Below are 25,653 nucleotides of genomic sequence, written 5' to 3' on the forward strand. Positions count from 1 at the left end.
ACCTGCTCACCATCTGTGAGCTATTTTTAGAATGCGCACGCTACGTTCGTTGTCCACCTGGGCAGGCTGTTTGTGTCCTTCTCCCGTGACGATAACGGCTTGCGGTTAACAAATAATAATAAACGAATTTGAAACGGGGGGGACACAAACGGGCAGACAGCAGAGCTGTTGTTCTCCTCCTTTCCTCCGCTCTTATCTCTGATTGTGAGTGTGTGCATTCGTGTGTGTGTGTGTGTGGGGGGGGGGGGGGGGATGTGAATACGCAAGGACACTGAAACATGCACATTGGATAAATAACATAGGCATTTAGTTTATTTAATAAAAGAGCACATGTTCAATGTGAAACGTGACCGTAGATAGTTTACTTCAGTTGCAATTTGGTGCTATATATATATATATATATTCTTTTTTTGTTAAATAATACAAATAAAAAATGTAAATAAAAATAAAAAAACACCTTGAATTTCAGGCAGGGCGCGGGGCTCCGTTGGCAGGGCGCAGCGCCCCGCCAAGACAATGGTAGGGGAAACACTGACTTACCTTAACTTTGATGGAAATGGAATCAGGTTTTGGAGAATCAAAACACTAACGGTATCGTTACTGCTAAAAAGATTCTCGCTCAGACAACGTAGTGTCCCTTGAGTCAAGTTCTTTAACTATCATATTTTGGCTTCGAATTTGTGTCAAGTTCTTATTTTTCAACATAGTTCAAATGAAGCATTAAGCATGGATTATTATAACAGAATTATGGATTCGAATTTCCAAGCTGATGCGGAATTCCAAATTTGGCCGATACCAATCCCTATCAGAGTTGGGGATAACGCGTTACAAAGTAATTTGTTTTGTTACAAAGTAACGCGTTACTGTAATAATATTACTTTTGTCGGTAACGGAGTAGTGTAACGCGTTCACACTACAGTTACCAACATTGCCCGACACGCGTTACTCCGTTACTTTTATAAAATCAGTAATCACACTACAGTTAGCCTACTAACATACAGAATTACTAGATTCTCCCTTTGACAGACAAGCAGTGGCGTTTTCTCCCGGAGGCCAAGGGAAGCCAGGCTTCCCCTGTTTTTACTGATTGTAGTTATAATTTAAATAAATAAATAAAAACACTTTGTTTTGTTTCGGTAATTCTCCTTTGCTGTGTGTTCCTGCCGGACCGTCTCTCCGTCTCTCTCCCATTCTCATTGAGTATTTTACAAAGAGTGAAACAGCGCCCCTCTAGATGTTATGGTGAAACAGTAGATTGCATTCAGTGTTGCGAGAGGAGGCCAGACAAATCTGGCTTCCCTTGGTGAAAAAAAATGGAGGGATTGACCAATCAGATGAGGCCCACGTCATGCCCCTGCCAATCTGTGATTGGTCAGGGCCATGCCAAGGGAAGCAGGCCGCCTCCGGCTTCCCCTGGAGGCTGGCGATTTGATTGGATTGTGAGGCAAAATCCCTTTCCTCACAATCCAATCAAATCGCATCGACCTCAGTTTTACTACGTAGTACTGTAACTGTCATCACCGCCGTTAGAAATGATCAAGCAAATGAAGCATGATGGAGGGAGGAAATTTGGCATACTTAATTAAGCATAACTTCACTAAACTTCCGCTACAGCAGCAACTAAAAATTAAAGCAGATGAAACTCCATACAAAATGACATCATTGAGAGCATAGCTCGTTGTATCCAGGATGAGACTGATAAAGAAATAAAGATTTGTCCTTTCATTGCTGTACAAGTGGATGACACATCAGACATCTCCAATAAGTGCCAACTCACTATCATAATCTACGTGAATGAAAAAGGCAGTGTGTGTGAACGTTTCCTCCGCTTTTTTGATGTCGGCTTAGAAAGAGACGCAAAAGCTGTAACATCAGTTGTCATGAGAGCCATCGGGAACTACAGTCCAACAAACAAATTGATTTGTCAGACTTTGTCAGACCTCATGTCTGCATGAGCGGACAGCACGGTGGCGTTCAGGCTTTAGTGAAAGCACACTGCCCCAATGCGCTATTCATCCACTGTTATGCTAAGGCACAAACAACATTCAAGCAGCCAAACTGTTTTTTGCCAATCTCGATGCCTTCCACAATTTTTTCTCACGTTCATGTAAGAGATCAGCACTACTGTCTGAAGTTGATCGAGCTGTGCGTGTACCAGGGGGTTCTGCTGTGAGGTGGAACTTTAAAAGCCGCGCAGTACAGGCCATCCATGAAGGACGCGGGTCGCTCTGTATCGCTTTTGACAGGATAATGACAGAGCAGGGATGGGACAAAGAGACCATTGCACAGAGTGCTTCCTTGAAGCAGAAACTTGAGGATTTTGACTGCATACATTAATAAGAAATGCTTAAATTAATAAGACGAGAGAGTTTCAGCTGGAGAGTGCGTGCGGACCTGTCGGTCAGATAACAGGCGTGTAAAAGTCCTGCATCTGTATGATACAAATGTGTGTAAAATGTTACCGGGCCCTGAAATCACTCATCTGGTTACGTTATTGACCACCCCCCCCCCCCCTCCAAAAAAATTGGTTCCCCCTACATTTTTCCCCACGCCACGCTACTGCAGACAAGAGGGATTTCCGCAGCAGGTTTATATTTACGTAACATTTGCACGACTTGGGCGTCCAAATGCAGTGCATAAACATGGCTGAGTCAACAGCGATAACTTTCAAGGGGTGGAGAGGTATGCCCATTATTTTGAGTTCGTCCGAAGAAAGGACAGGAATGTGATGGTGAGGTGCAAACTGTGTCCAGGCCAGAAGCTTTTATCCACTGCTGCAAACACAACGTCAAACCTCAACAAGCACCTGCACAGACAACATGCTAACGTGAAGCTAATAGCTAAGGAGGACCTCCGAATCCAGAGTGAGGATGTCGAGTAAAGTAACGAGTAAACAGCAAACACGCAAAGTTATATGATGAGGCCCCTCTAGTGCTAGTGGAGCCTCGCAGCGGCGACTACTTTGGCGCGCGTACACTGTAGGTGCGCCACATTTGCGCTTCAGATGAGGCTCCCTCCGCAAAATGAAGCACCCTCGGCAGTCTGCAAGATCTCCCTGTAGGGAGGGGCGGCCCTGCAAGTAAAGTAACGACTAAAGTAACGCGTTAATATATTACTTTTAAAAAAAAAGTAATATGTAATACATTACTTTTTGAGTAACGACCCCATCTCTGATCCCTATATTGTGCTGTTTATGCATACATTCCCAAAAATAACTTTAACAAATGATTTTAGTCTGCTTTACTCTTTCTTAATATTTTAAGTACAAACACTGCTTGGCGTTTATTGCGTTTGATTCTCAGTGCCTGTCATAATCCAGTTTTTTACTTTCTATCAGATGTAGTCTCAATTCAAGATTGAAACACCATAACCTTCTGAATAAAGTCCCAATGATAGACACAATCAGTACCTGCTTGACATACCACTTTTCCCTAACGAAAGACAACCTGTTTACTATACACATGCTCACCAGGGAGGCTACACAAGCCCAAGTTCCCCAGATGGGCCCCAAAAGCCCCCTACCACCCCCACACACTCCCTGACCTGGCATGGATTCCTCTGCCTGGTGCCAGTTTGGTGTAGGCAGGAGTCGGTGGGCAGCTGCTTCTTTTCTGCTCTACACACAAAAACACACACACAGACACAAAAAACCATCTCAAAGTTATCGCCCAAGGGATCTTTCCAAACGGTTTTCTTGAACTTTTGATGAACTGTAATATAATCTCCGGCGCTTTATCTAACCTCCTGGAATCAGTCTTTTTATTTCTCTTTTATATTACATCTTACCCTTTCAAAAAAGTGAACCTCCTTTTTAAATAAAAATGGAAATGGACAACACCACTTGTAAAAGGCACTGAAGCAATAAGGGTTAAGGGAGAATGCTTAGAAGGTTGTGTTAAGACAATGTAAAGCTGTCGGAGAGCAGAGGTGACATCAGGTGCGATGGTGAGAGAAAGATTGGAATTATAAAAAGAATACAAAACAGTGCACCAGTGCCTAATTATATCTACAGACATAGTCTGGGGTGGTGGCCTTCATGTCAACCCCGTTAAAGAGAGACACACTCTTCACATTTGGGTCTCAGAAAGGATGGCAGAGTGCTCCAAGCCAGACTTGTTTTTGTCTTCCAGCAGAACAGGCAATGCCTTAACCTACTTTGTCTGCATCAGTGCCATTAACCTGACAGCTATAACAGGTTAGAGAGGGGGGGAGAGAGAGAGAGAGAGAGAGATGTTGAGGGTAAAATATTTTACCATGTCATGTCTGCTTTCCAAGACCTAGACGTCTGGAGTGTGAGGTTGTGTTTGATATGTTTGCTAAAAAAAAACGTACATATGGACAGACAGGGAATAAAGACAACTAAGGAATGTATACTCTTTAACAATGTTGCCATTTCTCTTAATTTGCGGTGGTTGTCCAACTATCAAAGCTATTGTTGTTAGAGCAAGTAAGAGCACGCAATCAGCATTTGTTAAATGATTGGCTGTGAAAACGAATGGCAAATAACCTAACAATATTAGAATTATTGGATACATAGGATTCACAAGATTGTAGGATCACAATATTACAATAAAATCAGGCTTCAAGTTATAATTTATTTACAAATTGTATGATCAGATGTATTAGTTTGAGATTTGTGAGTGATGCAATACCTTGACACTGTTCATTCAAAAGAACAATGGAGCTCTAAAACAGGTAAGCCTAGAGTGTGCAATGCCATCAGTCATATCAGAATTGAAGAGTATTTATTTAATGAAAGAAGAGTTAAAGAACAACTTTGAAAGTTTTATGCAATGGAATATCATTTGAGGGTCTTCTCAAGTCTGGCTTCAACAGATTTGATTGACATATTCTTTATCCAATAACCTGCCAAGTATTTCTTACAAGTGTCTGCCCTTTAACCATTTCCATTGTAAACAAACCCAAATGATATTGATAAAAGATTAGCAATATCTTCCTATATGCCTGGTCACACATTCATTTGCTTGTTGTCAGAAACTAGGTGGAGCTCAAAGCTTGTTGATGCACATGGCTGATAACCTTATTATAAGATAACATGGCGATGATGCAACACAGCAAACATAAACGCTTCCTCAATTTTGGACTCTTCTTCTCAGTTCCCTCAAAGGTCACCAATGTGTGAAAGTTTAGGAATGGGTCATATCCGTATTGAATAAGTCACGGGAAAGCTTTGCACGGTTGAACTTTCACCTCACCAAGTGAATCAACTTATTGCGACAGATCTTGACTTAAGTTAAACATTTCATCTGAAAAGACCCACATATAAGTGAAGGGGTATTACCGTTTTGAGAAACCTAGTACAAAATGAACTTATTGTAATAAACAAGCATATGTTTTTAAAAATAAAAGATTCCCTTAGTTGGACCGTTTCTAAATGTCCTCTGCTTGTTTATGTTCAGTTGTAAAGATAGACATACAGATGTTATGTTCATTTGACTCTGGCCATGTTTTAACCTTTCACTTCCTGTCAAACTTGCTTGTTTATGCAGAGGTCTGTTTAGTAAAGGCTTTTAAAAGCCCTAGCAAGACCAAATGAATCCAGAGGAGACCTCTGGAAGCTATCTATTATTGATGACCACTCCAGGGTTCAGACCTTTTGCTTTTGCGTTTGCATCAGGTTTGCTAGCTTCTGGCCATCAACACCACCATGACCAGAGGTTGGCCCTCCTCTGTCCGGGAAGAGAAGTTCATTAAAGCAAGCCTGGAGCCTAATGGCTACAGCGTGGACATCAGTGATAGACTGCATTTGACCACAAACTCATTTAAGAGAAGAAATAGACCATGGTTTTCCGACTAAAATGCTTCAGACTCTAAGTGGGCTGAACTTGCAAAGAAGTCGCTGCAAAGAGACTTGGGCCTTCCTATAACTGGGAAAATAACTTCAAGAATAGACTGTATGCCCTTCAATTTCTGATGAAAGTAAACATATCAACATCAAGTCCCCACAGATAGACATTACATCAAACACAGTCTTTTGTTATAGTATGAATCCTGGATCTTTTCCTTTCTTGACTTAGCTGAACTCATCCTTTTCTTTGGATGCAATTCTCCATGTATACCTCCATTTACTGTCTTGTTGTCATATATACATTTCCACTAAACATCAATAAGGCTAATTTAAGGCATGTTACTATTTTCTGCTCTGGAGTGGACCTAAAGCAGTTGTAGGTATAGCATTAGTGCAAAAGGGGTTTCCTGTGAGCCATGTGATTTAAAGTGCACTGGTAGCAGTATGGTAAGCTGACAGGGCTCATAAGTTCAGTTCAGCATGACCGACAGCTAATGGCTCAGTCTGCTGCAAACTGGGTGCAGACTGGGAAGCATTACCAGTGAGACGGAAGGAGAGGGCGTAAAATATGAATGAAGGGAGCTCCCCAAAGCTTCTATTCTCACCTCGTCTGGTTTTTAGGAAGCTGTTTTGATTCTATACGACTCACTCCTGGTCTCTGTATTTTTGTAGTGCTTCTTACCTCAACCAAATCAGATTGGCTGCATGGGTATACTTGATCTGAGGATTGTGTAAACTCTTCAGTGTGGGTGTGTGCACATGTAGGTTTGTATGGTATAGAGATCACTACCATATCGTTTTTAGGCAGGCATGAAACCAATGAAATAAAAGTAGAATGCATTTAGCTGCATTTGCTTATGCACCTTTGTTATGCTGATATGCATAATAAAGTGATAGAGGGATAGACATTTCAAACGTTTGTTTGTTTAGGTAGGAATCATTGGAAGAATTCTGGTTTAATTCAGTGGATGAATTGGTCACTTTTCAAATTCAAAGCTTAAAGGTGGGTGAGGTAATTTTGGAGAAACCAGCTGGAGTGCGCTAGAATTTGAAAATACACAACCGGAAAAAATCTGCCACTTCCTTACAGAGCCCCTCCTCCAACACACACGAATGTGCACATGACCAATGAGGGCACGAGATAAGTTTGTGCACAGATGGAAGGCTGACAGGCAGGTAGGCCATCCAGTTATTTTAGCCGGGCTGGCTCAGATGATTGGTCGCGCTTTTTACAGTGCTACGGCTTCCACAGATGACATTTTTTAATGGATTTATTGTCAAAGCATTTAATATATTCATTGCTATCGGGATGTTAAGAGCATTCCATGGAATATAACAAAAAGTGTTTCTGAAATAAATTACATACCCCACCTTTAAGTAAAAACAACATTGAAGTGATAACTTACATTTTTTAGTTCGGTCAGATCGAGGTAAGATCTTGTTCAAACCGCAACCAACAAGACCTCTTCCTGAAAAAGGATTAGGAAGGTAAACAACATGGGATTGAAAACATTTAAAGAAACATACCTTTACCATGTTTCTTTGTGCTTTTTAAATAAAGGATCATAAATTAAGTACTTCTTCACAATTCTGTTCAAGCAATCCTTAGCATGTCGCTAGCAAACTGCATTGCAACATCTCTACTGGCTGGAACATATGTGTACACTATACAAAACGGCTGCCATTGCTACTAATACACAGAGAGTGTAGAGCCCAGAGGGACAGCAGCTATCTTCTAAAGATGTTACACTATACTGTTGCTCACTACAAAAGAGTTTATCACCAGTCAGCCAAACCTGTGTTTCTGTGTGTGAGAGGGAAAAAGACTGACAGGTTAAGGATTAAGCTTACCCTGCTTGTTCGTATTACTATCATGTACAATACACAGAAGAGAAACAAAGACAAAAGCTCTTTATTTGGAATGCTTCTGGTCAATCTTTAATACATACTCTTTTGTTGTGGGGTTTTGAGCTCTGCCTGGTCACCTATGAATCTGCTCCGACAGTACTTTTATTGTTGACATATTTAAAGAAATGTATTCTATTTGCTACTCAAAAATAGCAGTTTACGGATGACAGCTGATAACCTAGGAATCTACTGATCTATTGAGCCTTTACAAATGTTTTGTAATGAACTCAAGTCTGTTGCCATGCATTGGCTAAATAAGAGAAGTGGCAGAATATGCAAGGGTGAGAGTACAGTGCATTAAATAATACTTTTTCTTTACACTTCAGCAGTGTTTTAGAAGCATTACATTAAATTATAAAATGACATAAGAGTGTACCAAAATAGTGGGCTCATGTATTGTGGTGACTATCATTAGAATTTCATTTCATTGTCTAAAGATGTGTATATATAACTACTAGTAAAAGTATTGGAAAAGGGTTATTTTAGTATGACTGTTTTTAATAGAAATGTCAGATTTAGTTTCTGTATTTTGAGAATCCCATAGGTACTAATGAATAGGGGGGAGGTAGACAGAGAGATGTAAAGGGCTGTAGCAGAGAAAGTGTGTATTATAAATAACTTTAATCAATAATAAACGACACCGTGTCTCACATATTCGGGTCTGGGGTTCTCAGGGGAGACGGATAGAAAAAGGCTCCTCCTAACCCTCCTCCCCCCTCTGTCACTGTGAAGAAGAGGGGGAAGACAAGAGCACAAGACAATACAAAAATAAGATTGCTGTTTTTTCCTCTCTCTCCTGAGCATGAACCCGCCTGTGGTTATGGTTTGCGTGCATGTGTGTGTTATTGCGCACACGTGTGTACATTACGAGGCGGACGCCGGCCATTACTTATTCATCAGTCCTGTCTGCCAGGCTGCCACACTGTGTATTTCAGCATGCCTTGCAATCATTATGCCACATGCATTATTTAAGGCACACGCGCACGCTGCCTCTGATGCACATAGCTACATGAGCTATTTATCTCGGATATGCTCACTTATCGCCCTGTCTGCTTCTCTCACAGGCTGTTGCAAATAACTCTACGAGCCCTTTTCCACATAGACATGCATTGCCCGCAATATCTTCATTCTTCACACCATCTCACACACAAGGTTTGATACACATGCTTATGAATACATTTTGTTTTCGTATAATCATTGTGCACACATGCCAAACTCATTAAGGCCCGTATATGCTCCAAGTCCCAGCATGTGGTTCTGTAAAGACTTTATTTAGTCTATATAGATGCAGAGTTGTGTGTCACATGCTGGTTGAAGTGTCAGATGAAATGTATCCATCACAGTTATCAGATGTGGATATGAGTTGGGTTAGGGTTCCAATGATTTGACTTGTAGGGTGTATTAAAAACACACCACAGCCTGATTGGCGGTTCTGGTTTGAGGAATGGCTTGAATATAACCAAAAAAGGTTATGTGCATAAAAAAAAGTGGTTATCTAGTCCCAATAACACAACAATGAACAAAAGCATGTTTTAGATCATGATAGAGTACACTTGGCATTTACCAAAAAAGCTTTTTTCTCACTTATTTGTTCTTGAGAAAGGCCCTAAGAAAAGTTTATGGTGTAAAACCGCATCATTGTGAACACCTTTGTCATTTTAATCATGAATCTCATTGTAACGGCCCATCCACACACAGGCATGAAAAAAATCTTGAAAGATCTTGATGCTGGGCGTGTCTGAAGCTTGGCGATTTTTTGCGACCAACAACCAATCACATGAATCTCCCGCCCCCGACATACATAGCAATAGCAATGTTAAAAAGAAGTAAACTGGATATAAACTCCCCAAACAGGTGAAAACCTACCACTTTCACCCACTGTCTCTGCCACCTCCCTCCATGCCTGGTTCCTCCGGTTTGTATCCCGGTAAATAGTTCTGGTCGTAAAGAACCGGGTGATTTGCTACCGTAATTTCTCGTTTGGAATATGAGGAAATGAACTGCGGTCTGGCTCTCCCAGCTTGCACACGGTTTGATTGGCTAGCGCTTGTACTGGCGGGATTTGCATAAACGGGATTTGATTGGCTGATGCCAGCTTCGAAAGCATCGGGAGCATCGAAAGTTGAACATTACTCAACTTTTGATGCTCACAATGCTTGCAAAGCCATGCTCCGCTCCCCACAATGCAGTTCGGCGAAGATTAAAAATCTTCTACGTCACCCCATTCAGGTGAATGGGCGAAGCTTTGAAAGATTTTTGTCATGCCTGTGTGTGGACGGGCCGTAAGTAAATTGGTCAATTGAAGGCACATACCAATTGATCTAAATGTGCATTAGTTTATGTTGGGTTAGGGCTAGGTGCATACCCCAACAACACGGCGTGTGATTGCAGGGGAGTTGGCTCACAGAAACTGAAAATAAATGTTGAGAATATTAAGTCAAACATATCCGAACAATATTCTAAATAGGATTCGGAACTATCTCAAAACTTCAGAGTTCTATGATGAAGGTACTTTTTCAGTCAGACGAGATGCTTGGCATGTTACTCATAGTGTTGAAGTGATGTAGTGTTTATTTATCATAAAAAACCATAATGCTTTGTATAACGTTGGCATGAAGATAATTATATTTCCTATACAACTGAGGAATTGAAAAAGACATCCCCTCCATAACCACTTCAATCAGGAGAGACGTTGATGTATGAAATACATGTTTATTACCGGGACATTATGAATGTAATAATGATTGCCAGAATTATAACAGGTGAATGAAATGGTGTTTGGCGATTAGGCCCCAGTTTGCAGGATAATCATTCAGGAGGGGGAAGAACCGCTCCGATGAAACCCCCCGGGGTCTAGACACTGGTGGTGGTGATAAGTAAGTGGGACCGGTCTGAAGGGAGAAGGTTTAGCTTGGCCCTGTAGGAGACGGGAGGCGAAAGAGGTGGAGGAGGGTTGCGTATTGTCACCTGAAATGACAGCTGACAAGAGGGAAGAGCAGATATAAAGGGATTAGCGGGTGCAACGATAGGCTTGTGAGAATGGAGAGAGAGTGATTGGTTAGCTGGGGAGTGACGCCCCGATCACTTAATGAGGGAGGAGAGGGTGTTGAAATGACATGTAATATGAATGATGGTCTTCCTGATTGAACTTGCGCTGAGCTTTCATTTGTTTTTTGTAGCACTACAATGTGTGTAAGTGTGGTTTTTATGTTCTAAGAGGCCTGTTTTTACTTATAACAAATAAGAAAACATTGGTTAATGTCGGAGTTTTTGTGGAAACTTTTCAAGTGGCTTTTAAGAAGAAGTATCTTCTCAAGAATGTTTGGTGTTCGCTTTTGTGTATTTCAAATGCTTAACAATCTTGACAGTGAAGTCTTTACCTTGAAACCTTTTTGTGTGTATTTGTGTAATATGCACTTAATCTAAAGTGCCTTTACACTCAAAGTCTTTAACAACTTTTTTTCTGGAATAACTTCCAACGACATAAAAACTATATTTTTCTAAGCTGCCCACATGTGTCTCACCATTCATTTTTGTTTGCAAAGCTGCCGACTCACCGCCACTGATCTTTGGCCGTGTAACCCTCCATTTAACTCTTCTGCTCATTTTCAGCCCGGTCACTGCCCTCCCCCGGTGATAATCCTTCCAGTTCTAAAAATGAAATGGTGTTTATGTGCGTGTGTGTATGCTGTTATCAGTGTCATGGCCGCATGATGCTCAGCTAAGCCTTTGACGTCAACCCCATTCAACGTGCTGATAACGCAGAAGGCTATCTCAGACAGGTGTGTGGGTGTGTTTGTCTGATCAAACAAAACTTCCTGGATCCTACGCTGAACTGCAAAAAATAGCTCCTGCAAACACACACGGACGCAGACTGCTTGACGTACATACACACCTGCATGTGTGCAGAAAAAATCATTGTGTTTACATGTACTTGCATAATGTGATTATTTGTGGGTTTCTAAATCATTAGATTTCTTTATCACCATATAAACAAGCAACCCAGTTACATTAGGTCAGGTTAGGAATTTAATAACATTGCTATGTTTTTGAGAGAGGACACTTTATTTTTGTTCCAGTTTATCTGTTATCTTGATTTGAATGGGTTTTATTCTCAAATGTTGCAACACAAGTCTGACTTAGCCTAAAACACGTATATATTTGTCTGCTTTCTAACCTTACAGACTTTCGGACAGGGGTTTTCACTTATCTTCTCATTGAACATCTTCCCAAGCATGTGCAGTTGTTTACAGACTTAGCATCTTCCCAAATCCTAAAAATAATGTTCCAATATAATTAAAAAACAGTCCTAACTGTAAATAGTCAAAGAAATCCAGTACAATTTTGATACTTTGTATACAATAATGTTTCTAGGAAAAAATATGTTCTCCTACATTATTGTCTCTGTTTTAATCATGTTAATGTTGGGAATAGAAAACAGACATTGTTAAGGCTGAAACAAGTTAAGTTACTAAAGTTAGATACGTGATAAAATATGTTAGTTAAAAAAAGTCAAAGTGAACTCTTCCTTTCACACTGTACATGAACAGTGGTATCCTTTTAGTTAGTTTGAACCCATCCACCCTATCCGCTCTTCTAATTGCTCTTTACTTTAAACATTTCTTACAATGCAGTTTTCAGTTGTGACGGAAAGTAATTTGTAAGATACAAGTCGCCTTTGTCCTTTGGATTTACCTGATTGGGTGGGTCACCTACGCTACAGTATGGTCACATCACACATTTCAGTCCAATTTGTCAAAGTATGTAAAAGCACCTGTGTGGGTGTGTAAGCTCTTTGTTAAATATTCAGACATAATTGTTTTGAAATCTCTTAATACACGGTGGATGCAAGGGGTGATTACCTGATTAATGCACATAAATGCAGTTGGTTCAATCAGATTATTTGTGACATGTAATCCTTTAAGGGTAGTGATCAGTGGGATATTGCTTGGTCCATGTCCACTTGTTTTTGGCATGTCCATTTCTGGGTTGAGGACACACCAAATGCTTTTACTGGAATGCTTACTTTCCGTTCAGCCGTTCTAAAGTGCCAGTCTTGTATAGCTTCTGTGTTGAGACTTCAATTATAAGTTTCCAACTCAATCTAGCAGGTATATTATAACAATAGCTTCTTAAAGTTTTATATTCAGAAGTCAAGTTTTGATTGCTTGGTGCAGTCCTTCTTTCATTTCGTTTCTAGCCCCCAGCAAAGTAGTGCCTATTGGTTGTCACTCCCGAACACACTTTCCCAAATATTGTAATTTCAAAACAGTTACATTACATTGCATTTTTTTTTTTTTTACACTCTCAGCAAGTAAACAAATATTCCCACTGCAGTCCCTTCCAGCCTGTTTCCACCCACTCCTATTGGCTGAGTTTCAAGCCAACCATTGATATGACAGCAAGACATATGTCAGGTGTCGCCCCCCAAGGAGTACTTGTCTTTAGTGGACTCTGATGCCACTCGATAGGCGAGTCCTTCAACTGCCCTGATTGTTCCTCATTATCATTCAATGCAAACTCCATCACTTACCTGCAACACGTTTTCCATGTAGAAAACTCTGACTTAGCTTCTCCCTTTTTCTCCGTTTATTGTTTGTATATTCAGATCCAGTACCATATAACAATACTTTATTGATACTTGATTTTGTCTGAATTTTGTCAGCAACCACATTTTCTTTTTGTACCTTAGATTGTTTTAATTTGTCCTGCTACAGAAAAGCATATTTTAAAATGTTATGATCATTTTACACTGGTAATATATTTTGCCTCAAGCACAACTTTTTTTTAAACTGTGCAATACATACTTTTTCTCTTAACAATTTATCAAAGTTGTTACTGGCTGCTACCTCACTATCTTTATTTGTTCACCTTTACTATGTTTTACATTACATTTACGTTTTTTACATTTGCCCAGGGATTTTAGCCTTTGCAGATTATTTACAGGCCCAAAACATATATAACACACAAAAGGAAAGGAAAACCCCAGCATAATAGGGCCTATTTAATGTTCCTTTAATCATTTTATTTTACTTTTGATCTACACTGTCTTATTGGCTGTAAACATATTAATATCCCTGCTGTCGGAAAAATAAAGGATTTCTTATTCTAATTTCTGATTCTCACTCTTCATAGGCACATTTTACTTAAACCATAAAATATATATTTAGAAAATGAGACCCACAAAGTATTGAGGTTGGATATGGAGCCGTAGCTGTAAGCAGCATCTACAGTGTGCAGTTTGACGGAGACACCGTGTCTTCAGCGGTTGTTAAGTGTTCCAGATTGCAAGGCCAAGCAGCAGCCATTATCATCAAGTCAACTTCACAACAACTGTCTGTTCTGTTCTGTTGGGCTGCTAGTGTGTGGGAGGCTTTCACATCCCAGAAATGTGTGGATGTGTTTTGCCCGCAACAAGTAATGAAGAGCAACATTGAGCTCCACACACACACACAAAAATGCAGAGGTGGTTCATAAAAGCAGAGAGTTTGTCTAGTCAAATGAGGATGTGATCGCAATCTGACGCCCTCAGAGAGAGAGTGAGAGGAAAAGAAAGACTCCCATAAAATGCTCAACATGCCTGAAACTGCCCTCTGATGTCACTGCAAGAGAGAGGGAGAGAGTTAGAGAGAGTGGGAGGGGACCAGAGGAACAGAGGGAGGGAGGGAGGGAGAGAGGGAGGGAGGGAGGGAGAGTGGCAGCCGGAGGGCAGAACGAAGAACGTCAGGGAGAGAAACACACAGACGGAGAGTGTGTGAAAGACAGGAGATCTGTTCTCGCTACGGGAAAAGAAACAGGTTGGTCCGCTGTATTCTCACTCCACAGTGGACTTTACAACTCTGCATAGAGTCACACTTTTTGGACACACACACACACACACACACACACACACACACACACACACACACACACACACACACACACACACACACACACACACACACACACACACACACACACACACACACACACACACACACACACACACACACACACACACACACACACAACCGGACAGCAAGACACAACTGATGGGTAAGAGCTCTTGTTGATATGCATGGATTTGTTGCCTTGGTTTGTTGTGTATTTCGTAAAATATACAGTGCTGTTGAATTGTTATGTAGTGTTTTATGTAAATTCACTTCGCCGATGTTTATGTCACCGGGTTCGTGCGTGCTCACTGGAGGAGAGAGCGTATGTCCGTGTGTTGGTTGGCCGTGTGGGCGTGCAGCTTTGAGTGGTGCCAGTGTTTATTGAATGGTAGTGATGTATGGAGACTCTTGCTCAGCACCACTTTAACTGAATGGAGCAGATGGCTGTTCCTCCCCACAGTCTTTTGTGTACATCCATGAGTTTATGCCCCTGTGTGTGTGCGCGGGGTATGTGTGGAAGTTTTTCAACATGACGAGAGGATTTCTTTGCAAAATGAATGTTGTAAAACACGTTTCTCTATACAAATTAGATTGTAGAATAAACTAAACAATACATCCAATAGCCTTCTACAGAAACTGCTTTAGGACTGTATGCACTTTTGGTTGGATGTTCTACATGTCGTGTTTCCCAGTTTATATTTCTGTGAAAACTTCTCATTCAACTGTATTCATTTAAGTTCTCCCCAAAAACCACATTTTACAAGATTAGGCTTTGCTTTAAAACTCTTAAAATGTCTCTACAACATTCTTGAATCACTTTACCTCACATGTATTGAATAAAAACAATTTTTGTTGCAAAATCTTTGTTTGCAGCACACATTTTTACTGTTAATATCTTGAGTGTTGAAGAAATGTTCTGGCATTTAAAAAGCATGTACAACTCACCAACTACCTAACCCTTGCATCCTGATCAAAATAGTAGTTTCATGCCTTTTTTTCTAGCATCATATAATAATTTTATTTGTAGTTTGGTTGGTAGGAGGATCCATGCAGTGTTAGGGCATGGTTAGGGTTAGGGTGTATTGGTTTATTTATGTCTGCACAGTTAGTATTAATTACATTTTATTTAGCTTTAGCACTGCTATAATCCCACCAGTAGCTATTTAGCTGATGCTTTTCCCCAAACCTGCTTACTTCCTCTTCCACACCATATACAAGCCTATGGGAGCAATTTGGGGTTAAGTATCTCACCCACAGCACTTAGACATGTTGACTGGGGCTGGGGATCGCACCACGAACCCTCTGATTATCAGACTCAAATTGAACCCTCAGTTTCACAGTACTTCATCTTTGTTATAGTGGCAGTAGATAGGCAGCTAGGGCTTTATATATCTCTTTACATTCTTCAATTAGTTGCTCTCAATTGCTTCAACCTAGTGGAGCCAGTCCATGGACACTGAGGTGGTGACATACAGCACATGCCATTGTATTTGTCCACACTCATACACAACCATCCCTGTTCAGAGTAAAGCAACTGATTGCACTTGCTGACCATGTGTTGAATAAGTTGCCTATACCATCATTGGTCATTCTTCCATCCCTAGCCCCGCCCCCCTTCTCCCCTGTCCAACCAACCGCTGGCCGTAATCCCACCAGTCGCTATGGTGTTTGCCTGCCTCCTCTGCTATAGCACCTGTTTGTGTGTGTGGCTTACAGCTGGATAACGTCATGTCAGCGATTTACTTTTCATTCTTAATCCTCAAGCTGCTGTGCTGTATGTCATTTTTGCCACAGATTTGATTTGATCACACACTCTGCTTTTGCATTTAAATTAGCACTCTGCTCCTCATAACCTGCGACTAAACATTGAGGGGGTTCTGTGTGAGTGCAGAGATGCCCGGTGGGGAGAGGAGCACCCTCGGGAACCCTGCTCTATAAATAAGTCCCCTCTGTGTGATCCATGATCTTAGCCTGATCGGGGGGAGAGGAGGAGGAGGAGGGGGGTGGAAGGGAGGGGCAGAGTGAGGGGTAGATGGCCACAGTGAGTGATGGATGAATAGATGAGCAGCAGAGGAGAGGAGGCACACAGGATGGCCGTGTTTGTGTCAGTTTTTCTTCATTTCAGCCTGATTTCACATCTTAATGCCTGCATCGGGGAAACCTCTCAACTCCACGGGGTTTCACAAAGTAAACACAATTTCCCGCCTGGAATCAACACTGTGCCGCTGCTCATTTGAAGTGGTTTGTCATAGATGTAATGTACTGCTACAGTACACATTGATGACACAATTACTACGTATACTTTCAAGACTTTTCTTGTGATGGCAATCAAGACAAATATGTTTACCCTTTCTTGGTAGTATCTTATAGGGATGTGAAGTTACTAGAAATTAAGTAGTTGATACTAATACCAGTCAAATTCCAAGATCTCTATTTTAAGAGGGGGAACAAACACAATTATTCCAATGTAATTTAAAATATTCTACCTTATCACTGATTGCATACCATTTTTTGTTTGGAAGTTGGACCAATCATAGTTCTCTCTTTCCCACTGTGTAGACTTCTCCCTTTAACAACTGCATTTATTTTTGCAAAAAACGAAATCCTCCTCTAGAAGCGTTTGCATAATGTTTTTTGTTTGGAAGGCAAACGAGTCATGATTCCCTCTCCCTCATACGCACTTGATGTTTCTATAATAAAAGATCTCTTTATGACTAATTCGACCCTTTCAAGTTCTTACCAAAAACATCATTTCACAAGATAATCTCAATCTTTATTTATTTATATAGCACATTTAAAACAACCTCAGCTGATCAAAGTGCTGTACTCCCTGTACAATGTAAAATAACACAATGGGAGTAAAATAATAAAACAATAATTAAAAACATGATTAAAAGCACAACAACTAGACACATATAAACACACATACAAATGTAAAAAAGTTATGTTCAACTAGTATTAAAAGCCAGTGCAAAGGCTCTATTTTTTACTTCTCGACCATGATAGTGAGGCAGACATATTTTACAATATCCTCTTATAGGGAAATCCTCAATTATCCTCAATATTTTAGATTCCAAACGATTGTGTTCATCTTTTAAATCCTATACGCCCCCATCCCAAGCTGTGACCTGTGGCTGCAGCAGCAGGAACGTTATCGTGTCTCCGCTCCATTAACTTCACGCTGCATTCACAGAGAGCGTCCTTGTAAGCCGGGTTAATTACTTCACAGGTGTCCACATCCTCGCTGGGTGCTTGCTGCATGTCGCCCTGTTCCTCTGCTGCCATTCACAAAGCTCTGTTTACTGTAAACACGCCACAGACGGAATGTTATTCAGAGACCTGCTGTTGTTGCACTGATTCTCCAACAGAACCATCAGCTGACCAGGAACTGTCAGTCTGATGTGACCCAGATGCGTTTCCTGCGAGCTATCAACATTTCTACAGAAACAGCCTATACGCCTCGTCCACACAGCAGCTTTGAAAAAATCTTGAAAATCTTGGAGGTGGGTGTGTCTGGAAGCTTGGGGATTTTTTGCGACCAACAACCAATCAGATGAATCTCCCGCCCCCGACATACAAAGCAATAGCAATGTTAAAACGAAGTAAACTGGATATAAACTCCCCAAACAGGCGAAAACCTACCAGTTTCACCCACTGTCTCTGCCACCTCCCTCCATGCCTGGTTCCTCCGGTTTGTATCCCGGTAAATTACATTACATTACATTACATTGCATTGCATTTAGCTGACGCTTTTATCCAAAGCGACTTACAATAAGTACATTCGACCAGGAAGATACAACCTTGAAGAAAACTGAATCATATAAGTACATCAGTTTTCATAGAGCCAAACATTTCAAGTGCTACTCAACTGGCTTTAGATAAGCCAGTCCTTTATTAGTATATAAGTGCTTTGTTAGTAATCCTATCGCTCAAAGTGGAGTGTAAATCGTTCTGGTCTTAATGAACCGGGTGATTTGCTACCGTAATTTCTCGTTTGGAATATGAGGAAATGGCTCTCCCAGCTTGCACGCGGTTTGATTGGCTAGCGCTTGTACTGTCAGATTTGCATAAAGGGGATTTGATTGGCTGACGCTTCCAGCTCAGCTTCAAAAGTTGAACATTGCTCAACTTTTGAATCCTGAAAATCCTGGAAATCTTCGCTTTGCTTCCCCACAATGCAGTTCGGCGAAAGGCGAGGCAAAGTGACGTCACTCCCATTCAAAGTTAATGGGCAGAGAAGCGTTGGAAGCGTTGGAAGTTTTTTTTAAAGCTGCTGTGTGGACGTACCGTTACATGATCCAGAGCGGAGTTGTGTAACTTATCTGTTAAGTTGTTTTTGTAAAAAAAAGCACCTGCTACATATTTCTTCTTTTTACCTTTTCTTAAATCATAAACACACAAACAAAACCAATTCAGATAATTATATGAATTGCCAACATGTTCTCACTAGCATCTCATTACCTCTGTACTTTGTGATTCTAATATTGTGCAACAAATATGAAACTAGAAGTAAAACCACTAACTCTAGGCAATGAAACTACAAAAAATTGATTATTGAAAGGTTAACACTCCGAAATACCTCCTGTTTGTATCAGATATGATAACATGCAGAAAGCACTCAGTACAATGTGAATGTGCTAGCCGGTGTGGTTAGCCACTGAGTAGCCGGTGCAGTGATTACACCACCTCCCTTTCCCTCTCCATCTCCATCTCTCTGTGCCACTTGCACTTGTAGCCCCTGTGCTTCAGGATAAGTGGCTGTAATTAGTTTTTTTGTTGTTGTAAGTCCTGCCTTGTTGCAGGCTTGCAGTCGGCCATTGATCACTGCTCTGTAAGTGCATCAGTTGTGTTAACACAATAACATATACAAGTCTACATTATGCTACGCATAGAAACAATCCAAGAGCATACACAAAACTAAAATGCTTGTGCCAACACAGTTCTATTTTTGCCAGGTGGATTTGCTCTTCTTTTTTTTTTTACTTTTTAAGAAACTCCACTACTGGATTAAAGGGTGCAGCTTGGGTTGTTTATTCAGTTCAGGTGATGCAGTTCTGGTTACCATTTTGGCACAAGGTTTAGTTTGTATTTCCATGTGCACTGGCCTAGTTCTAGTGGATTTTAGTTTGCAGAGCAAGGTTTATGTTTCCAAAAGACAAAACGTTGCAAGTGAAAACCAGTATCCAGTATTAAGTTATTTGAATGAATGGTATAATAAAAACAAAAAATCTAAGTCCATATCCATGTTGGGAGGAGGTGGAGGTGAATGAATGGGTCAAATAAACTCAGGACTTTAACCTAGGATACCACATTTTTCGCCCCAAAAAATGTAATCTTGAATATTTTATTTGAATAATTGTACATACTTTCAATTGTATAACAAACGTAGTTAAATCAAACCATAATCTTATTTTATATACACAACCAAGTAGTTTTGTTAAACGTTAGCATCATGGTTTAAACTGCGAAAACTTGCACAATCTTGCAGAAAATATGTTTGTCTCCAAACTTTATTAAGAATGCGGTAATTTTTATGGAAAAATAATTGAGTGGGGAACAGGGTTGACCAGAGACAGTCATTCCAACCTAGCTGTGTTATGAATCAGAATTCTGCATGAATTTAATTACTTTTTATGAGCTAGCTTTTTAAAATTCAGAAGTTGTCATGGATTTTGTGACAAGCATTTTCCATTAATTCGATGTTGTCGTTGCATTTGATACTGTTTTTTTCATTTTTTTTTTCTTCTGGTGTTTGGAGGTGGGAACCTTTTTGCTTTCTGCGAAAACAAACAAGCTTTTGTGAAGCCTATTTCAATTCTAACTAAATAAAACACTTGGGTGACCGTACAGAAATAGCGATGGGGCTAGTGCCAGGCTAACCCGAGGGGCCCTATCTAGCAATAATTAGGATGACATGTCTTCTCGTCCGATGCTTGCCGACTAATGACTATATGGGAAAATCTCCAGTAGAAAAGGAGTTACTTGAGGGGATGGTCTACGCATGTTTTTCACCGCGGAGCTAGAATAGCTGGCGCTGGGGTCCCTCTGAATGGTCCCCGTATGGTGCAAAGTGGCACTCGCTTGAAATGCATTGAGCCAACAAAAGGTTTTGTTTGTTTGGCCTTGTTGTTCATTGCTTATTACATATGTGTACAAACAGTTGACAATCATGTGTGTGGACATTTCTTTGTGTGTGGAGGCGGGAGAGGTGGTGTGCTGAACGTTTACCATGGTTCACAGGGAAAGGCTTTGTTCGCACTACACGGATGATTAGAGCAGACTCCTCCTGAGTGAGAACGACAAACAGGGCACCTCTCTTTCTGTGCGCTTGTTTATGTTGAAATGACAAAGAAACACGTTTCTAGGTCAGAGGTCCAGGAATCATTTTAACACGCACATGTACACAAAGCTTCATCACAAGCACAGGCCTGACCATTAACCCTGAAAAGATAAAACATGGATGAAACTGTTCAGTAAATGTATTTAAAACATTTGATTTCGTTAACATCAAGAATCGTTTGGTGGGGTTTAAGCAGCCACTTATTTAATTGGCGAGTAATCTGTTGATTATTCTCTCGATTACTCATTTTAGTTTTTTTGGTCTCTTATAAGGTTCAACATGGTTGTCAGTGATTCTCAAGACCAAATGGAGGAGTATTTAGGCCATATTTAGAATTCTGACTTTTTTCTTAGAATTCTGAGGATTCAATTTTCATTCAATTTTTTTAAACTTTTTGCTTGGATATCAAAAAAAGATGTGGCCCTAATCCTCTACCATATACCAAGTTTACAGCCTCAAACGTCTTCTTCCATCCACAACTTCAAATGATTCAGTTAACTGTCAAATCTAAGGGAAAATATTCACATTTTAAGAGGCTGGAATAAGAACATGTTGACTTTTTTCCCCTTAGATTTATGATTGATTGGTGCACAGAAATGTGCTTCAGTCTACGCTCATTCGTTTGTCATAACCTGTTTCCCCGATCCATTGTTAACAATTTATGTTTTTCTATTCAGGACATGGCTTGGACACCTTGACAAGGTTGTTGCCTAGCCTCACTATTGTATTATGAATCCTCATATGAGCTGGATTTGAGTGACTCAATAAATATAATCAAATCAAACCTAACCCTTGGCTTTAACCTTGGGTTTTTGAAATGTAAACTAAGAGCCCAACACAAAGTAGTTACTTCTAATGTCCAACAAACAAGTCCTCACAAGTATAGTGACACAATTACACAAACACACACCAGTGAAGCACCAGCTTGTCTGTCCCGACCACACCCTTTCTTCTTCCCCCTGCTGCCGTCCCGTTGGGTGGTGTTCAGTTTCCTCCCGCAATCTCAAAAACTGCCCGGTACCAAAGATGTCATTGGCTATCTCAGCAAGTCCATCGCCACCTCATTGGTCACCGGGGATGCCAGGACACCCGTGATAGGTCGGAGATGCACTATACTGGTTTCAGGGTATTGATAACTGGCAGATGGGCTTATCATGGGGCAAGGTGGTTCTATACAGAGCATATCGATCAGAAAGGACTCACAAGAAGAGGTTTTAATCAAGAGGAGCTCAGATATCGAGCAACAATGTTGAAGTCATTTGGTTGAATTTTTTTTTAAATGTTGTCATGGCCTCGCCAACTTGTATAGAAAAAATGTTGTTTAGTTTTCTGGCTTTGTTTGTAATTTACTGCAACAAAAAAAAAAGAAGAGTTTATCTCATTTAAGATGGTTTATCTTAATATAGCCTAAAACACATTTTCAAACACCAGCATAGAAAAAGGCAATGGTGCATGACATGACATTTCTTCAAAACCACTGCCAGTTTTAGTTGTCAACTTGACATTCAAATTAAAATAGAAAAAGAAAGTAGTAGGTTAAACAATAGCACTCAACTTGTGTGCCTTTTCTGGGATGTTTTACCTTCACACTATCACAGTAACAGCGCAGTGTTAGTGTGTTTCTATGGAAACATAGTGTTAAGAGTAACATTGGCCAATGGTTTTCTTGTTGAGTTTGAGCTTTGTTTTTAAAGTAGTCAAAAATAGAACGTGTGCGTCTCTTTTTTTCCCACAACTTTTATAGTACTGTGTTAAGTTAATCACAACACGCCATATTCCAGTTACATATCAAGTTCTAAAAGTTGGCAAATATTTATTTTTCGTTTTTCCTCCTAATGTTGAGTTGTGCTACTGCTTGTGTGTTAGCTGCTGTGTTGTTTGCTTGTTTTGGAGAAATAATCTGATTGCACTAATGCTCCGGTTTTTGCACGTCAATGCTGGGATATTTGGTTTTACTGTATTGGCTCTAAAGTGTCCATGTTTCAACAGCTATACTAGCCTGTTAAACATATATCATTATTTGTGAAACAAATGTTTTTAACTTAGGAAACACGTACATGCACAATTTGGATTAAAATAAACAACTCATTTTGATTATTTTGACTGATATTGCTATGTGTTTCACAATATTATAGGCTTTATCTATGATAAAGTGTGCTTTTCTGAGAGGATCCGTAATAATTAAGTCTTACAATTAGAATACAATTAGGCCTGGATATCACTGCAGCTCAATAATACTTCATTCAAAATGCTATACACATATATACACTTAAAGGTGGGGTAGGTAATTTCGCAGAAACCAGCTCGAGTGCGCTAGAATTTGAAAATACACAAGCGGAACAAATCTGCCACTTCCTTACAGAGCCCCTCCTCCAACACACACGAACGCGCACATGACCAATGAGGGCACGAGATAAGTTTGTGCACAGATGGAAGGCTGACAGGCAGGTAGGCTATCCAGTTATTTTAGCCGGGCCGGCTAAAATGATTGGTCGTGCTTTTTACAGTGCTACGGATACACACGGTGTACACAGATGCCGTTTTTGTTATGGATTTTTTGTCAAAACACTAAAGATATTCATTGCTATCGGGATGTTAAGAGCATTCCATGGAATATAACAAAAAGTGTATCTCGAGCTGGTTTCTCAGACTTACCTACTCCACCTTTAAACAAATAATTCACTTTCTGTAATTTGAATATCACAATAGTCCATAAGGATTTCCATACATTTTAGTTTTATGTACTGTAGCTTCTGTAAAATAACTTTTTGTTTACAGTGCAGTTGTTGTGCTTATACCAGTCAACTTTAAGTGTCTAACCCTGTCTGTGTGTAGAGTGTGAAAGATACAGAGGGTGTATTTATTTGGCTGTCCTTTCAAATATGTGTTGACACCAAGAATCCATCGTATTCAACATCACACACAACTTAGCTTCCTCTGTAAAATAAACACACTTACATACAGTACAATGTCAGCATTGCGCTTAAAGTAAACACAATGTGCTTGTTCACACACACACACACACACACACACACACACACACACACACACACACACACACACACACACACACACACACACACACACACACACACACACACACACACACACACACACACACACACACACACACACACACACACACACACACACAGTGGAAGCACACACATACACACTGTACAGTAAAAACTGTACGAGTGTCAGCAAATACCCGCTGCAGAAGTCATGTTGCAGGGGATTGTTTCTGCTCCCTGCTGCCATGTTTCATCATTCTACCCCTGTGTGTGCGCTTTTTTTGTCATTGGTGTCAAGGAAAGTGTGTGTGTGTGTGTGTGTGTGTGTGTGTGTGTGTGTGTGTGTGTGTGTGTGTGTGTGTGTGTGTGTGTGTGTGTGTGTGTGTGTGTGTGTGTGTGTGTGTGTGTGTGTGTGTGTGTGTGTGTGTGTGTGTGTGTGTGTGTGTGTGTGTGTGTGTGTGTGTGTGTGTGTGTGTGTCAGTCAGTGTACAAGCTTTCTTTGAGAATTATGTATGGAAGTGTTGTTTATCACATTACATTTTGCCCCTGCTTCTCTGAGGATCTTCTCTGACACAGTTTTAAGTTTTTGTGTTTCTTGCTAATGCTCTTACCCAATGTGTACAACTGTAAAACAGGCTTAAGGCCGTAGTTTGCCAACAACCAACATGAAGTGTAATGAGTGCAGTAGTCAAGGCTACAGCTGATGTGTTTGGATCAGAGGGAGAATAGGGTGTTTTGGCAGCTATCAAAAGATATAAAAAATGTTTTGGCCTTGAATGTATTATATAATCCTACTATAAATAGAGCGAAAACAACAGGAATGTACTTCGATAACTCCCCAGGACTCCAACTCAACCCAACACTGTCATAATAATTCAATTATTTTCCTGCCAAGTTGAGCTCAAAAGCCCATAGAGATAGAAATCTGCTGTTGGGGTCAAAATGGTCATGGCCTATTTACATATCGTACGGAGTTATTTGCTACATGTTCCTAACAAACTCCATCTTTATGTGCTTGTTTCCTCTATTCCTATAGTGGACGTGAGCTCGGCATCACTGCCCATGCAGGTGCCCCCCGGCTCCTCAGCCATCCTTCCCATGGATCTGCGCGTAGTGGACCACCACCCCCACCCCCACCTCCACCACCACCACCAGCACCAGCACCAGCAGCCCTCGTTCGGCCTGGTTCCCCAGCCCCATCCTACAGCGCCCGTCTCCACAGCGTGTCCCACGTCCTCGGAGCCAGGCCGCGGGCCAGTCATCAGTAAGTGGGGACCATCCCTAACTGTCAGGTCTTGTGGCTAAAAGTTGTATCTGGATATTTTTAGCTGTGAAATGTTTATATTCAAAAGACTGAAAACGACTATTTTATACAGCCATTTTAACACCTCTGTAACTCTGTAAAACTCTGTAACTTAAATCACAGTCCCTGTTTTGCTGTATCTCGATGTGGATACTTACACTGCCATGTCGTACACTTTGAACACTTTTGAACTGCATAAATTCCTACCATAGTAGTGTTTTTTAAAATTTTACATGGCTGCTGTGCCCTCACCAAAAGTGATTTACAGCTGTTAGCTAGGTAGCAACGTTGTCGCTAACGGTGGCTTTTTTCCAACACCATGAGGTGCTACGTGTATTAAACATGGAAAAACTTTAACTTAAACCTTAACTTTTATTTGTGTTGTGCTGTGCTGACTGCTGCTATCA

General features: G+C 40.6%; 1 protein-coding gene across 6 annotated transcripts in view; it reads left to right on the plus strand.

The window, feature by feature from the left end:
* The window catches only part of LOC307028427 (histone deacetylase 4-like), a 176,910-nt gene that overhangs the window by 86,035 nt on the left and 65,222 nt on the right, over positions 1–25,653 (plus strand). For 4 of the 6 annotated variants that reach the window (XM_079663429.1, XM_079663430.1, XM_079663431.1 and 1 more), the window contains exon 4: positions 24,980–25,207. In XM_079663429.1, coding sequence (XP_079519555.1) covers positions 24,980–25,207 — 228 coding nt within the window. Of the gene's footprint in view, positions 1–14,423; positions 14,515–14,579; positions 14,753–24,979; positions 25,208–25,653 lie in introns of those variants that run through there. The other 2 variants (XM_079663434.1, XM_079663433.1) reach the window with 2 other exon arrangements.

Source organism: Notothenia rossii, assembly GCF_949606895.1.
Source record: "Notothenia rossii genome assembly, chromosome: 2".
In the NCBI taxonomy this organism is placed as follows: Eukaryota; Metazoa; Chordata; class Actinopteri; order Perciformes; family Nototheniidae; genus Notothenia; species Notothenia rossii.